This window comes from Alligator mississippiensis, chromosome 12, assembly GCF_030867095.1.
Source record: "Alligator mississippiensis isolate rAllMis1 chromosome 12, rAllMis1, whole genome shotgun sequence".
NCBI lineage: Eukaryota > Metazoa > Chordata > Crocodylia > Alligatoridae > Alligator > Alligator mississippiensis.
The window spans coordinates 1526954-1542932 of record NC_081835.1 but is presented as its reverse complement, the minus strand read 5'-3'; the positions used below and the strand labels follow the sequence as shown (position 1 = coordinate 1542932).

The 15979-nt window shown below is 46.4% G+C and overlaps 1 protein-coding gene across 36 annotated transcripts in view; it reads left to right on the top strand.

The window, feature by feature from the left end:
• Positions 1-15979, top strand: part of FHIT (fragile histidine triad diadenosine triphosphatase) — a 771770-nt gene that overhangs the window by 662112 nt on the left and 93679 nt on the right. For 35 of the 36 annotated variants that reach the window (XM_059715877.1, XM_059715881.1, XM_059715876.1 and 32 more), the window contains one exon: positions 12480-12548. The exons of the other annotated variant lie outside the window; for it this stretch is intronic. In XM_059715877.1, the coding sequence (XP_059571860.1) occupies positions 12480-12548 (69 nt within the window). The remainder of the gene's footprint in view (positions 1-12479; positions 12549-15979) is intronic. 36 annotated transcript variants of the gene reach the window in all.

The following is a 15979-nucleotide window of genomic DNA, read 5'->3' as shown; positions in this document are numbered from 1 at the left end:
AGACTGATTGAGCATGTGATGAGAGATGCAATGTGGCTTGAATGCATTTCATCATCTACACAAAGTTGTGGGGTCTCCTTACTATCATTGAAAAGCCTGATATTCTCCTGCTGTTCTCGCTTCCCAATAACTAGACCCGAATAGTATGTCATTCTCCTGGAAACCCTGTCATCCTGGTTAAAAGGTAATAACCGCACACAGTAGAAATGAATATTGCCCCAAAAGTGAGTCATTGCCATCTAAATACTGCATCTCCCTACCTCTGAGCTCCCTCCCAATAGAGGATGAGCTACTGGCGTTAGATCTGTTGTAGACGCTCTCATTACCTGCTGGTACCGACAAGGTGCATTTCCGTTTTATGCCCGTCTCCGATGTACCTGTCCATGCGCAGAGAGCACTTTGCTTGTGTGCATCGTTAGTAATTCTCTAGGGATTTGCAAGTTCTCTGAAGTCCAGCAAAATTCTTTCGCTCTCGCCTTTGGTATCAAGTTCGGCTGTTATTAAAGTCAGTAGTAAAACTCATATGAGCTTCAGTGAAACTAGGACCAGACCCGGATATTAATTATGGAGATGTATGAATTAGATTTAGAGTTAAACTGCATGCGACTCTGCAGCAGGGCTGTTTTTCATCTTCTCCTCGGCTCCATGCTCTGCGCTCCTGGAGCCTCCTGAACCTCCACGTTTTTAAGATTTTGGGGAGCTCTGAGATCCAGTTCATTAGCATTGAAAAATAAGCAAGCGCTTTCTCGCCCTTCATATCTGACCTTTGAGAGGTCTCCCATCTTTTCCATTCAAACCATGGCTCCAAAGTGAAAACACAGCAATAATGCACTGGACCAGTGAGATAATTAGTGAGTGCATTCAACATAATTACTGTGTTAGCATCTCTAGAGGGACATGAAAGCTCACGCTGTCCCTTTAACAGGACAATTTGATAATCCTCTTAACGTTTTCTCTTTTGGCTGATAATATTTCACAGAAATTTTACTTTGTAAAATATTCCTAAAGGGAAGCTTAAGCAGTAACGTGCAGATTATGGAAATGGCTCTCATTAACTATAAGAAGAGACTTCACCACAGCCATGAACTGCTTCAAAACATGTAACCCCTATTAGGAGTTTCATTTAAATGTTTATTCACAGAGCTGTAAATGTTTATTATAATGTATTTTATTGAAACATAAATTAAAGAACTGTAATTATGGGTATAGCAAGTGTTAAAACAATGTGCATTCATCAAGGCATAAGTAAAGACAAGAGAGGGGAGAAGCAGTGGCTGTTTCATTTGCATCTGAATGCGGCACTCCAGATACCGGCGTGAGGACGGGGTGATCCTGCACCGCTAGGGGAGGAAAGATCATCTTTGGTTAAGGCCCAGGTTTGCAAGCCAGGATTGGGCCAAGAACCATTCCCAAATCTGCTTCTGACTCCCCCCGGGACCTTGGAGACCCTTTCACCAGTCTATGCTTTAGCACCGTCATCTTTAGATAGAAATGGGCTGTGAGGTCTGAAACGCACGGGGGTTGCCCCATTTTTGGGGCTCTCGAGGCAGAAGATACCGCGGAGCAGTAACAGCATTCCTCGTGCTCTCCAGGACCATGAGTGCAGCATGGCAGTGACCTTGTGCACCACTGCGTGCATCAGCACGGCACCAGGGTGCAAGAGGCCGATGGGGCAGAGCAAGCTGGGAACAGACACCAAGGCTTAGATGCGGCTCTGATGTCCTCTGGGGGGTAGGGAGCACACCAGCGTGCAGAGATGGGAAATGGTCAGCTGCTGGCCTCGTTCAATTAGAGGCCGTGGTCTCTGTTTTCCACCTGTATGCATGGCAGGGGAGGTCTGTTAAAGTGAATGTGCTTTCCATTGGGCCAAATTCTTCCTTCCTGCCTCAGGGCACTGCACTAAGAAGACTTGAGCCTGCATCAGGAGTGAGGTTTTCCACCTGCTCAAGAGAAAAGCCCAAATTAGAAGAGTTCCCATTGCATTTCAGTTCAGTCATGTTTGGAGCACCAGCTTCTGTGGTCGTCCAGATGCTGACACCTCAGATAACGATAGAGCCGCTCTCGGGGCACGCAAGGCATGCGGGGGTGGCAAGTAGGACAGCAAGGCTAGTCCAGAGAGAAGCAGTAGCGGTCCTGGGGGCTTGCACCCATCTTGCAGAGCTGTTGCTCCACTGACTTCAACCGTGTTGCTCCCTGCTGCAGATCCCTGCCCCTGGGAGACGGGCCCAAGCCGCCCCCCTCCCCTTTCATTCATTGCCTCTCGGCAGGTGCATTGTAGGACTCGTACAAATCCTGCCTTCCGCAGCCCCACCGAAGTGAGGGACGCTGGCGTGCCAGCCAGTTATCGTCATGTTGATGCCAGGCAGCTCTCCAGTAAACACTACAATTACCCTCTGCAGTGAAAGGTTTAACTTCGGCTCTCAAGTGGATTTAAAATTGTGGCAGCGTGTTTTTCTTTTCTGTTACCGTCAGGACAAGGCCATAGCTCTCTGCGAGTGTCCATCCACAACGCGTCTCTAATGACTTCAAAGTCATTAGCATATAAGTTTTTTATCAAGGATACTGAATCTGAGTCCCTGCATACACTAATGGGGCTTCTTTTGGGGGAAGTGTCCGTTTCAGTGAGTTTTCCATCTCCAAAACATCTGAAAGGCTCCGTATTGTCAGAACATCATATTTTGAGATTTTTAAAAGCAAAGCTGTGGGATGGTGTGTGTGCGTGCATGTCCATGTACATGTGCGCGCGTGTGTGTGCATGCACACGTTGTAAACTACTACTTGGCTTGTAATATATCATTTTTAAAAAGGTCCAAAGGTCAAAATTGAAAATTAACAAAATGATTTGGCCGATCCAATCAGAATTCTTATTTTCCATTTTGGGGTTTGTGAATATTTTAAAGATTTCGACTTCTTGTCTCATTCCAGGGCAAGGAAAACTTAACAAAAATTCTGAAAGGATGAAAAAACTTATTTCCCAGCTAGCCCTACATAGCAGGAGCTGTGTGCTATGAATTGTGCCCTAAAATATGTTTTCAGTGAAAACCAGCAACTTTATTGAACCTACTGATCCGTACATAACTCTACGAGGTTTTAATGGGACGGTAGAGGGGGCTTTTCCTGTTAACAGGCTGCATATACACAAGCATATCTCTTTTATAGAATACCCCCGTAACAGGGATAATCAAATAGTTAATCAAGAATAACAAATGGGTGCTTCACGGAAGACCAATTTAGAGAGGACAAAATTGCCCTATTTTTCATGTTCCTATCTACCTCTAACGTTTGGTACTCTTTATCATCCACACACAGCTTTACTGGGAAAATTGGTATTATTTTGGAGAGTTTGCAGTTAAATCTTATAGTTAAAAACATTATTAGTTTTCTTCTGTAAAATCCCAGGTCTTTAAAATGGACAACAGATCTCCCAAATGGTCCAGAATGGACAGAGACCAAAAGGTGCTGTCAGCAAGCCTCATCTTCCTCCCTTACCCACAGTCCCTTCGATTATGACTGAAGCCGTGGGCCAGAGGTCGTAGAACAAAGCTGAATGAGGAGGAACACGCCTTATCCCGATCTGCACCTTTATCGGGCAGGAAATCTTTCGTGCCTATCACAATCTGGGGTGCGGTGGCCCCTAGACTAAGCACGAAGGAAGGAAAAGAGTGATCTGAGCTCAAGGGACTTTTGGTGGAAGGAAAATAAAGGGTGTACGTTGGCAGTGAATTCCTTTGTTTCTCAGTGGTGGTCCCAAGCTCAGCAAAGGGGCAGTACAGGCCTGCCCTTGGTCTCTCATCGTTCACAATGGGGTGACATTAGGGATGCCTGAGACTAGTCCCATCTTCAATTCATTGATAAAATTACTTTCAATTATATATGGCATTTTGAGCCCCTGTGTATCCATAGACACTTTGACAGCTAGTTAACGCAAGGGCAACATGATTCAATACATGCTTATGACCGTGACCAGAGGCTGTGCCTGGTTATGACAAAACTCACCTGAATTGGATGATTCTCTCCAATAAATGGCTGACCCAATGTTTTTGCAGTCTTCAGAGCTTTTGTAGGAATGCGGTTTCCACAGACGCGTGTACCCTTGCCAGGTTTCAGGGTTAGTGAGGCTTTTGCCCTCCTCTGTGACCAAGGCATCTCACCACTTCCAAAGTCACTCCAAAAATGATACGTAGTTTTGAGCCCAAGAGTTGCTTATTGAGACCTGGGCACTGGAGAGGGCGTGGGCTTGCTGGATCTCATCAGTTCCCTCCAGTTTGAACTTGTTTCCTACAGGTTCTTTCCCCATTCTTTGTCCATTAGGGGTTAATAACGGTGTTTGATGTTGCCACTGGAAAGAGACTTCTTTTGAGAAACTTTTTTGGGGCCAAGACATCTCACCCTTAGGGAATTGCCATGTATTAGAAATCTGTCCTATTGTAGCAGCACTGAAAATATAGGTTCTGAAGTCCCTGCCCTACGGAGTTTATGGTCTAAAAGACGTTGGTGTATGAAGACCATGTACCATCCAGTCATAACATGTCATTGCAAAGCGCATGTTGAGGATGATGCTTATGGCTGGCATACGGATGCCTTACAAACATGCCCTGGCTTTTCAATCAAAACTGGGAGAAAAGCAAACAGCAGCTCAGCCCAGTAAGTGATACCTGCCTAGTCTTGTATTTCTTTGTCCTGATGTTGGTAACATCGATTGTTCTGTTAATGTAAACTGTCTTGGTCGTTGTGTTTTGGTTTTGTAGCTTATTACTCAAAAGAAGGGTTTTTCAAAGAAAGGCGTGATGGGAAGCCACTCAGGGGAGCTTCATGGTGATGTCGATCTCCCTCCAAACGCGAAGATACCTGCAAGCCACACATCCGCAGTTAGCAGTAGAGAAAGAGCAGGGGACTCCGGAGACAGACTGACTTTCCCGGTCCCGAGGGTACGCTGTGGCACGTGCATTACTCTACAGGGGAGGCTGACACCCTGCCTCCCCAGGTTGCATTCATTCTGTGAATTCAGATTCGACCTCACCCTTGGAGGGCTGTCAGTCTGTTATTCTCCGACTACAACTCAGTTCACTGGGAGATAATATAGTAGCGCTGATAAGAGCTTCTGGGCAACATTTTTCAGCCAGATTGTTTGTTGGCTGAAAAATGCAGTTTGGGGTCAACCAAAACTGGAACAGAGGAAGAAACGTGAAAAGTCAAGACCTTCCATTTCAACTTTTTTATGAAACGTTCTGATTGTGCACCTCTTAGCAATGGTTTGAGACCCAATTTGCCTAAATCAAATGGATTATTTTTCAGGGGAAAAAATAGTAGGAAAAATGTTTTGTTCCAGGTTGATTAGCACATTTCAGTCAATGAGAAACAATGGGAGCCATGATTTTGGCTTTTGTTTTGCCTAGAAAACAAAGAAAACATTTTTTTTTTGGCATGAGCTGCAATTAGTTGCATATGGGATGTTATATACATGTTGTTAGTTTGGATTGGTCATGGGAGAGAGGAGCAATCCCATAAGGCAAGGCAAGCAAAATGCCAGTCTTTGCAAAGGGGAAAAAGGAGAGTCCAGGGAATTTCAGCCTGATTCTGATTCCAAGACATCCAAGCACCTGTTGGACCAAAAGGGTATCATTGGGTCCAGCATAGGTTTGTTAGGACCAATCATGCTAAAGAAACCTAGGGGTCAGTGAGGAACTAGTCAGGGAATTTCTGGAGGGGCTGGATGTGTTCAAATCAGCAGGTCCTGACGATCTCCACCCCAGGGTGCTGAGGGAATTAGCAGAGGTCATTGTGGGACCCCTGGCACAGCTTTACGAGCACTCGTGGTGCTCTGGTGTGGTGCCAGAGGACTGGAAAAGGGCCAGTGTGGTCCCTATTTTCAAAAAAGGGAGAAAGGAGGACCCAGGAAACTACAGGCCAGTTAGTCTTACCTCGGTCCTGGGTAAGCTTTTTGAGAGAGTTATCCTGGCGCATGTCCGCGAGGGGCCAGCAGGGAAGGTTATGCTTAGGGGCAACCAGCACGGGTTCATTTGAGGCAGGTCCTGTCAGACCAACCTGGTGGCCTTCTACGACCAGGTCACAAAATCCTTAGATGCAGGTGCTGCGGTAGATGTAGTCTTTCTGGACTTCAGGAAGGCCTTCGACACTGTCTCTCACCCCATTCTCATTAAAAATGTGGGGACTGTGACATTGACACCTACACAGTCAGATGGGTCACTAACTGGCTGGAGGGCCGCACCCAGACAGTGGCGCTGGATGTGTCATTTTCAACCTGGAAGGATGTGGGAAATGGGGTCCCCCAGGGCTCGGTCCTCGGGCCCGCGCTGTTCAACATCTTCATCAGCGGTTTGGACGAGGGGGTAAAAAGCACCCTGTTCAAATTTGCTGATGTCAAATGGGGGGGGATGTGGGCACGCTAGAAGGGAGAAATAGGCTGCAATTGGACCTAGACAGGTTACAGGGGTGGGTGGATGAGAACAGGACGGGTTCAACACTGACAAGTGCAAGGTGCTGCACCTGGGGAGGAAGAACCAGCAGCATACCTACAGGCTGGGGAACTCCCTTCTCATCAGAGCAGAGGCAGAAAAGGATCTTGGAGTCATTATTGATGCCAAAATGAACATGGGCTGGCAGTGTGGGGATGCGGTCAGGAAGGCCAACCGCACCTTGTCATGCATCCATAGATGCATCTTGAGCAGGGCCAAGGAGGTGGTCCTCCCCCTCTACGCGACACTGGTCAGGCCGCAGGTGGAGCACTGCGTCCAGTTCTGGGCGCCGCACTTCAGGAGGGTTGTGGACAGCATCAAGAGGGTCCAGAGGAGCGCCACTCGCATGATCGGGGGCAGAAGGGCAGGCCCTACGAGAAGAGGCTACGAGACATGAACCTCCACAAGAGAAGGCTGAGGGGGATCTAGTGGCCTGTTACAAACTAGTCAGAGAGGACCAGTAGGCACTGGGGGAGTCCCTGTTCCCCCGAGCACTACCAGGAGTGACAAGAAATAATGGTCACAAGCTGGAAGAGGGTAGACTCAGACTAGACATCAGGAGGCGCTACTTCACAGTTAGGGCGGCTAGGAGCTGGACCCAACTTCCAAGTGAAGTGGTGCTGACTCCTACCCTGGGGGGCTTTAAGAGGAGGTTAGACGAACACCTTGCTGGGGTCCTTTGACCCCCAGTACTTTTTCCTGCCATGGCAGGGGGTTGGACTTGATGATCTGCTCAGGTTCCTTCTGACCCTACAAACTGAAACTATGAAACCTAATTTTCCTCTTTGATAGGATAACTAGGTTGTTGGACAAATGGCATGTAGCAGATGTAAGATATCTTGATTTCAGTCAGGCTTTCAACGTGGTGCCGAACCAGGTAACTCAGGGACCAGACACAACTTAACTGCAGTAGCTCAAGGCGCAGACAGAAGAGACAGTTTTTGCCCAATTTGCCCCCTGCAAATGCTCTACAGCCGTGACCAAACATAAGTGCACGGCTGCAGAGTGCTTTAAAAGGGCCTGATCCTGATCCTCATTCCATGAGAGTTCAGATGAAAGTGCTCCAAAGTGGAGCACCCTCAGTAACTTCTGTCTGCACAGCCCAGCACTGCTCCCAGCACTATTTTCAAAATGGGAGGGAGGAAGGGAGCAGAGGGAGCTCATTCTGGGGGTTGCCCAGCCAGCACTGGAGGGTGGGACAGGTGGACTGGAGCCCCCCGAAATGGAGGACTACAATCCAGTCTGCCCCTTCCACTTCAGCATAGCTGGGGAAACCTCTCATCCTGGATTGGCCCTGAATTGGAGCTCGATCTCCCACCCTCCTGACCCAACAGCTAATGTCTGTGGGGTCAAGAGGTTCGGTCTAACTCATGGTGCTTTCTGTGAAGCGCCATGAGTTAGACGCAGGAGCTGCACTTCTGTCTGTGCCTTCAGTGCCCCAGACAGGCTGTCTTACCCTGCCAAAAAGCTTCTTTGCATCTAGCATGGGTATCTCTGCAGTTTGCAGTGCAGACATAATCCTTGGTCCCAGTCCAGCAAAGCACTAAACCATGTTTTCAGTCCATGAGCCGCCCCATTGAACTCCATCCCCCCATTGAGCCAATTCACATTGCTTTAAGTGGGGGCTGTGTTTGTGTCTTGCTGGTTTGAGGCTTTAGTGAAAGCAAAAACAAATTAAGAACAAATAAATGAATGGAAACAGAGAGCTCCCCAAATCCCTGAAGGCTGTTAAACCGGAAGGCAGTTAGAGAAGACTTGCGGTCCCCTACCCCAGATGTTTCTCGCCACATGGTACTCTTAGCTCCACGCAGCTATTTTTTGCTTTATTTTCTCAGTAAAGCAGAAAAGAGGGAAAGCACTTCAGATGTAATTGCTTCTTGCTGCTCCTGCTCAGCTCTGTTACACAAACAGTAGGGAGAATTCGGATTCTCCTGTATCTTCTCTTTAAAAACTATCTGGGATATTTGCAATCCAACAGCTGCTTTCTTAATTGATTGTAGTTACCTCATCCAAAGAAATACCCATTAGCTTTTGGCTAGGGTAGATTGATTTTGTTACGCGACATTGTGTTCTATAAAATAAAAAAAACCCTAATGCAAATAGTAAAGGTGAATAAACCATGAAAGTGTCCTCACTGCTTCAAAGGGGCCCATATGCTGGCATAAACATTGGGGTTTGTTAAACATTTGGCAAGTCTTTTGTGCTTCTCCTGTTTCATTCTGATCACAGATAGCCATCCTGGGCAGGGGCTCACATTAGGAAATATTAGCTACCGTGCAAGTCATTTTGCAGTATATCTTCCTCCCTTTTGAAGCCTTATGCCCCAATCCAAAACCCATTAAAATCAATCAGAGCCTTTCCACTGACTACAACAGGCTTTGAATCCAGTGTCTGTTCTCTACCTGAATCTCCCAAACTGCTGATCACATGCATAATGCCTTTCCAGTGTCTATCGTGGGACACTGCGTGACAGGGATGTGAACAGCTATTAAAAGTAGGTCTGTTTAACTTTGTCCTCACCTGCAGCTAGCGACATGACATCTGGCTATGTACAACCACCTGAAATGCATTCAAGTCTGCATTTGTCAGGTAAATATCAAGAGTTACTTGTCTCAAGGAAAGGAAGTGAATGGCAGGTTATTTATGGCACATGGTGTGCATTTAACATCCAAGGAAAACCGCAAACACTTTCTATCTCGCTGAAATTGGGAGGCTCCATAGCTCTGTCTTTTAATCTCCGTTCTTTTATCTTTCTTGAAAAATCCCTAATTTTCCAAATGTAAAATTTAAGACCCAGTGGTACCAAAGAGCTTCTTTAAGCTTGCCTTGTGGTTTTGAGCAATACATCATGAAAGCAATGATGCTCAGATGATGTATTGCACTAATACATCATAAGAGCACTATCGCTCTCATGATGTATTAGTATAATACCCTATCAGAACACTATCATTGATGTATTACTCAAAAACACTGTTTTAACCCTCAAAAAGCATTCTGAACACTACTCTGTATTTACTGAAAGCTGTGGATAACTGTAATGGCAAACAATAGCGTATTACTCAGTTGGCTGTAGGGCAGACTAGGGAAAGAGAGAGATGTTTCAGAATACTTCATGAACTGAGGCTTTCTTATTATTTCTCTTTATTCCAGTAAGCAAATGCTGTGTATGAACTGAAGCTAGCTCCATCTAGCAGGCTTTGCATTTCCTTGCAAATAAGCAAAGTTTATTTTATTTTTTATTTGGGGTTTCACTATACTCTGGAGCTGCATCTCCTGAAAATTTTCTTGAGGTTCATGCGTTTGGGTTGATTTGCAGCTTCCAAAGTTGTACCAGGTGTAAAATATGTAGTGATCTTTGCTCAAAGCCCATGGGACTCCTTCTGATTCCCTCTTCCTACCTGTGGTATCTAGGCACCAGCTACACGTGTTCAAAAGCAGCATAATTCTTGCTTAACAAGCATCGTCTGCTCCTTCTCTCTACCAATATCCTGTGTTTCCGAGGAATTTTTCCGGTAGACTCTTTCTGAAGAGTGGGAGGGAAAAACAAAGGAAAAACATCTTGCTACTTTGCAGCTACCTTTGCTGCAGAAAAGCCTATACAGATAGATGAGTTTTGCCCCATGCTCTTAATGTGGCATGTCTTTGGGCACAGCCGTACACAGAAAAAGGCCCTCCAGTGGGATAGCCTGCATTTGACTTTTTGGGGGTTGCATGAGTTTCCCTGGGTTGGATTTATCTGTGGTGTAAGTCTGCTGCAGTCAGTGGGGTTAGATCAGGGATGAGCATAGGTCAGGTGGGGAAAATGACTTGCACGAAGGACAGTGATGAGTTTTAGAGCTCGTCGGCATCCTTTCGTCTACGAGAGATGGTGGATTTTGCAGCGTCTCATGTGGATGAAGAGTCCAGTCTGAGATTTGCATGATCTGTGGCAGCGGTTGCAAGTGTCTGCATCATGGCTGGGTGGTTCGGGAGCTGCTTGCTTCCTACGGACTCTTTTCTCTTCAAGCGGTTCGAACCATGGATGTCGATGCCCTGGTTGAGACGACGATGCTGTTTGTTACGATCACTTGCCAAGGTTTCCAGTGGGTCAGGATCAATTCCAAATGCCATCTCATCTTGCTGACATGCGTCTTTGTAGTGACGTTTGGGACTTCCTGTTGTTCTTGTTCCCTCCGATAGTTCCCTGTCTAGCACGTCCTTGGGTATACGTCCACCTTCCAGTCTGCTCAGATGGCCAAGCCAGCGCTGTTGGCTCTGTTTGAGTAGGGCTGCCACACCTGGTTCATTTGCCTTTTGAAGAACCTCTGCATTGGTAACTTTATCCTGCCATTTGAAGCTGGTCACTGCGGAGTCTCAGTAGCTGAACTTGTGGACTACTGCGAGTTGGTTTTAGAGCGGACCGTGGTAAAGTTACACGAGAAGAAAACGTGGTCGTGTGAAAACATCCTCCGCTGCATGAGGATGATGTCCATAGCTGTCCACCTGGCAGGAGGAGAGGGGAGCATTAGTTAAAGCCTGGACAGAGCTTGAGAAATGTGAAGTATTATACAGATGCTTAATAGGACAAGGCTATGATATAACTTCTAATATGGTGTTTAGATACTGCCTTGCACTAGAGATACCGATGAGAGGGAGAGTGTGTAACTTGCACTGCTGTGGTCAGAGCTACGTGGCCTGCTGCAGCTGAACACACGCGCACGCATATCGTGGAGTTTTTTTTCCTCCTTCCTCTTTTCCTTCTTCCAAAGGCATACTGGAGCTTTGGGACTTCATTACCCATTTGTTTGCCCCAGTAATATGAGGATCTTTGATTGGTTTCATGGGTGAGTCTAGAGCCAGCTGGCACCGGCGTTTTCCCTGACGTAGGAACTTTTCTCAATTAGGCTGATGGAAAACTGGCCCGTGTTCACCTGCGCACGACAGCTCGAAAGCCGAGTTGTGCTTCAGGAGTCTCCGGCTCGTTCACTCGTTCGTGCAGAACCTTCCCCAGGGCTGGTAGCAGCGTAAAGCCCCTTCCCCTCTCCCACCCTCGTGCAAAAAGGACCAGTCTCAGCATCACACGTGTTGGAGATGGCTAGCCTCGCGGCACCCCAGAAGAAGGTTGGTGCCTGTGAAGAAAGGCGGTGTTCTTGTTGGTGACAGGGTCCTGCTGTGCACACTTCAGGGTGTGATCCCACCTCTGCTGAGCACAGTGGGAACCTTCCCATTGACTTCAGCGGGTGTTGTGTCTGACTGTTTGTTTCCACCCACTCTCCGATGGGCTGTTGTTGACTCTGACATCCTCGACTGTATAGTCCTTGAGGTCCGTATGTGCTGGTCCCCAATGGGTTTTATATCACCACCCAGGCTTGTATCCGCAGATCCCTTGGGAGGGTTTGGTCCATTAAGTTCAGATACCACCGAACTGGGAAATGTTCCAAAAGCAAGACTTTGAAGTGCCTTTTTAGCCTTGTTGAACACATCCCGTTAGGCACGCCGTCCATCCCTTTGTGTGTTGCCTCTGATACGGTATCTGTGCGGTACGCCGGTGGGGTCTGAGGAGAGCTTCCTTTATCCCATCCTCGTCTCAGCCTTTTACCAAGCCGGCATTGTGCAACCCCATCCATGAACCCCCTGTTGCTTACACCTGCTGTCGGCCTTCCTAGGCCGGCAAACTCTTATTCCTGTTGGTTTCAAAGTCCAACTAGTCGGCTTTGAGATGCATTGTCGTTTCAAAGCCGTGTCTAAATACGGCTCAGACTGACAACTATGAATAATCCCCAGAGCCCTCCGCTTCCTGCCGCTCCACTCGCAAGCTCGTCTATGCAGCAAAGTCGCTCTCTCATGTGTTTCATCTTGCGTATTTGCAGATGATTTGATATGCCGTTATAGAACAGGTTAACATTTTTTCCTCTGAAAATAATACCGTGCCAAGGTGTAATCATTGGATGTCTGGAAAACACCGCTGGCACCTAAAAAATAATGCTCTAGACACTCACCATGGCTTTGTTTTTAAATTTGCAGCACGTCCATGTCCACGTACTTCCACGGAGGGCTGGAGACTTCAGCAGAAACGACAGTGTCTACGACGAGGTAGGTCCGCGCGCAGAGATCTTGTTCCTGGATCGAAGTGGTTGTCAGCTTTGACAGTATCAGCTCAATGAGCCAGGCTTTACCCTAGGTAAAGTGAAAGGATTTGGAATGAACTCTGCCAAATTTGACCCCTCGCATTTACATATATATATATATATATATATATATATATATATATATATATATGGCGTCTGTTCACCAGCGAGCGATGGTGGGTATTGCAGTGATGGGGATGGCTGGTTGCAAAGAACCTGGTGATGAAGATTGGCCAGACACCACGTCGTGTGAATTGTCTTCCAAGTGAGGGATCGTACCGTGCAGCCACACAGTAGATTAAGACGGTGGGAGGCAGTTGCCTAATGCCTCCCCGTGGGTAGGCTGTGCTGTGAGTAATGGCACAGATGTCCTCTTTGCAGAGATGTTGCCTTCTCTCCTCCACATGTTCAGGCAAAACTGAGAGAGTGAGGGGAAGGGTCAGGGGAGTATTTTGGCCACATACTGGAATACAGCCGGCCCCTACTCTGGGAGCTCAGGAGCTCGTCTGCTCCAAGCCCCTGCTCAAGGCAGGAGCGTCCCCGTCTAAACCATGCCCCCTCCCCACAACTGTTTCTCCACCCTCATCTGAAAGCTTCCAGTATCAGAGAAGCCACGACAAGGTGTACGGCCGATCGTGCCCTGCTTAGTTGGCTTGTCCGTGATTGCATCTAAAATGTACAAACTTTTTTTCTTTCTGAAAATAGCAAGTGTAAACTTTTTTCCAACACCACCAAAGCACCATCTGTTTTAGGATGAATTCACAATATTTTTATGCTTCTGGAGGGTTGTGGGGTTTTTTTTTCTTCACGAGGTACGCATGGTGATGTCTCCCGATAGAATATTATTCATAGAACTCAAGATAAAAATGCTGTAGTATATTTTTAATACCTTCTGATTTTTATAACCGTGCAAAGAAGTCATGGTAGGCAAGGATTTAGTCTCGACTAACAGTGACTTCCTATGTGAAGAGAAGGACTCTGATCTGGGAAATATATAACCATGTAAATAAGTATCTTTATAAGAAAACAGTATTATTATATACTTGCCTAGTGCTGTGGATAAAGGGATATAGTAACCTGAAGTGTGACCTATGGGATGTTTTTTTTTTAATGTGTTAAGTAGTTTAAGGTACTACAACAGCTCCTGAGCTCTCCTGAGATTTTTTTTCATAGTTTTGATTTATTTCTTAAATGTGTTTGTCTCCTCCATGTAAAACTTGCACAAACAAGCAAAGCCAAGTGTAATGAAATGGGCCATACACTTAATGCTGCCAAATGCAAGAAGCAAACAAACCAATGAAAAATATGCATCATTTTCAGTGATAGCAATTGTAGGTATTACTTGTAGCAGTAGTAAGCAAAAATGATCAGAAAAAAATGTAATCGTGTATCCCAAAATCACAGTGTTTCCAGTATTAAAAACCAGCCAGCTTTGAATCCCAAGGAGTTAGGGTCCATTGTGCAACGATTGCAGTGAACCAGGGCTTTTTGGCCTTTAACCTGTTTTTAGTGATATGGTGGAATACTAGAAAAATGTCACTTGGATCCATTTATTCAAATTCAACTAATGGTTTTATTTTAAGCAGTGCATTATTGCTAAGGTAGTGGATTGAGGCCTGGAGTTATTTTGGGAGAAAAAATGGAAATGGCCAAAAATCATGAGGCTCACCGTTAAAAGGGGATCGGGTATTGGCTTTGGAAGGGGATAGGAGAGCAGGGTGGCAGTAGGGCAGTGGCCCCGGAGAGCAGCGAGCATTTGTGTTGCCACAAAAGGATACGACCTCTTTTCGTGGACATCCATGTGCTGGTCCTTGAAAGGCCATGGGATTGGTGTGCGCCAGCAGGCTGTGTCTGCTCCAGGTTGGCATCCACCAGGTGAGATCCGGCTGTGGGAAGGAGTTTTCAAGCCCAGACTCTCCAGAGCACGGTCCTTGGCTAGTTCGTACCTTGTGTATAAGAAGGCTTGTGTGTAGGATGGATAAACAGAGCTATATTTTGGATGGCAACCAGGCTTTGTTCTGAGGCTGCGCCAATAGTGGTCAGCCTTTCTGACCAACTGGATGAACAGCAAAGCATGCCAGGCACGTCATCTCACTGAAGTGCACGCCCAAGCCCGGCCCGTAACGGGTAAGCGCGACGTAACGTAACATAACATTTGTGCAGAGTTCTCCAGGGAAGCTGGATCTCAGCTTTGGTTCGACACAAGCTAACATCACATGCTGGCTTTCCCTTCTGCAGCTGGCTTAGAGCCTCCTCCACTGTGAGATGCCGTCATCTGTTTGTGCTCGGTAGACTGCTGAGAAATCCCATCGCTCGCTCACTGTTTGACAAGTGAAGAAAATGCCCAGATGTCTGGGCATCAGCCTCACATTTCTGGAGTGAAGATGTTTTGAAAGAAATTGCAGCCTCTTGCCTTTTTAATCCTCCTTGGCCTGGGAGCAATCGTCTTTGCTCTTGAGTCATGGAGACTGCAGAGGAATGAGCACCAGCTCTTCCCTTGTCCGAGCCCACGCTGACGGGGTGTGAGGCTCTGAGGGATCCTCTGCCAGCGTGATTTGAAATGGTAAGGAGAATACTTGCTGGTGAAAAAGCATGGGTGTATTGATTGATGGTTCTTATGGGATTGACTGTTGGGCAGTAACGACCTCTGCTGTTTTCTTTGCATATTTGTGCTTCGCTTATGCTTCAGCATTGGAAGTTTAGTGGCCGAACAAGTGAAAGACAGACAGACATGCAATCCCAAAGGGCTTTTCCTGCAGTGTTTGCCCAAATAACTCGCTTGATCTTCCAGGATGCATCTACACATGTGCATTTACTGTGCAATAACCGAAATTACTGCACAGCACGGGCGTGCGTCTACACATGCACACCTGTACTGTGCAGTAAATATGGCAGCTTATGCTGACTTGAGCATAAATTTGATACCTGCATCATGCAAGTATCAAATTTATGCCCTATTAGTTCCTGCGCAGTAATGCACATGTACTGTACAGTAACCGTGTGTGGACTGACTTGGGACTAACCTTAGTTGCAAGTCAATCCACACACAACTTTAATGAGCTTGAATGCCTGCGTGTGTAGATGCCGGCCTATTCCTGCTTAATGTGCAGTAACTTACTGCGTAGTAAATTTAAACCAGCATAAATGCACGTGTAGACACACCCCCTATATATCAAAAAAGTCTCTGCTTTCTTGCTTTGAATGTTTTAGACAATCATTAATAATAAACAGATCCACTCAAACTGCAACCTTCTGGCTGAGGAACGTGCTCTTATAAATAACTTTATAATAACAATAATAATAATAATAATAATAATAATAATAATAATAAATAACTTCTTTATTTCCTGGGGAATGCTAACCAGCCACCGTGCCACTTTGCTCCAGTGAAAATGA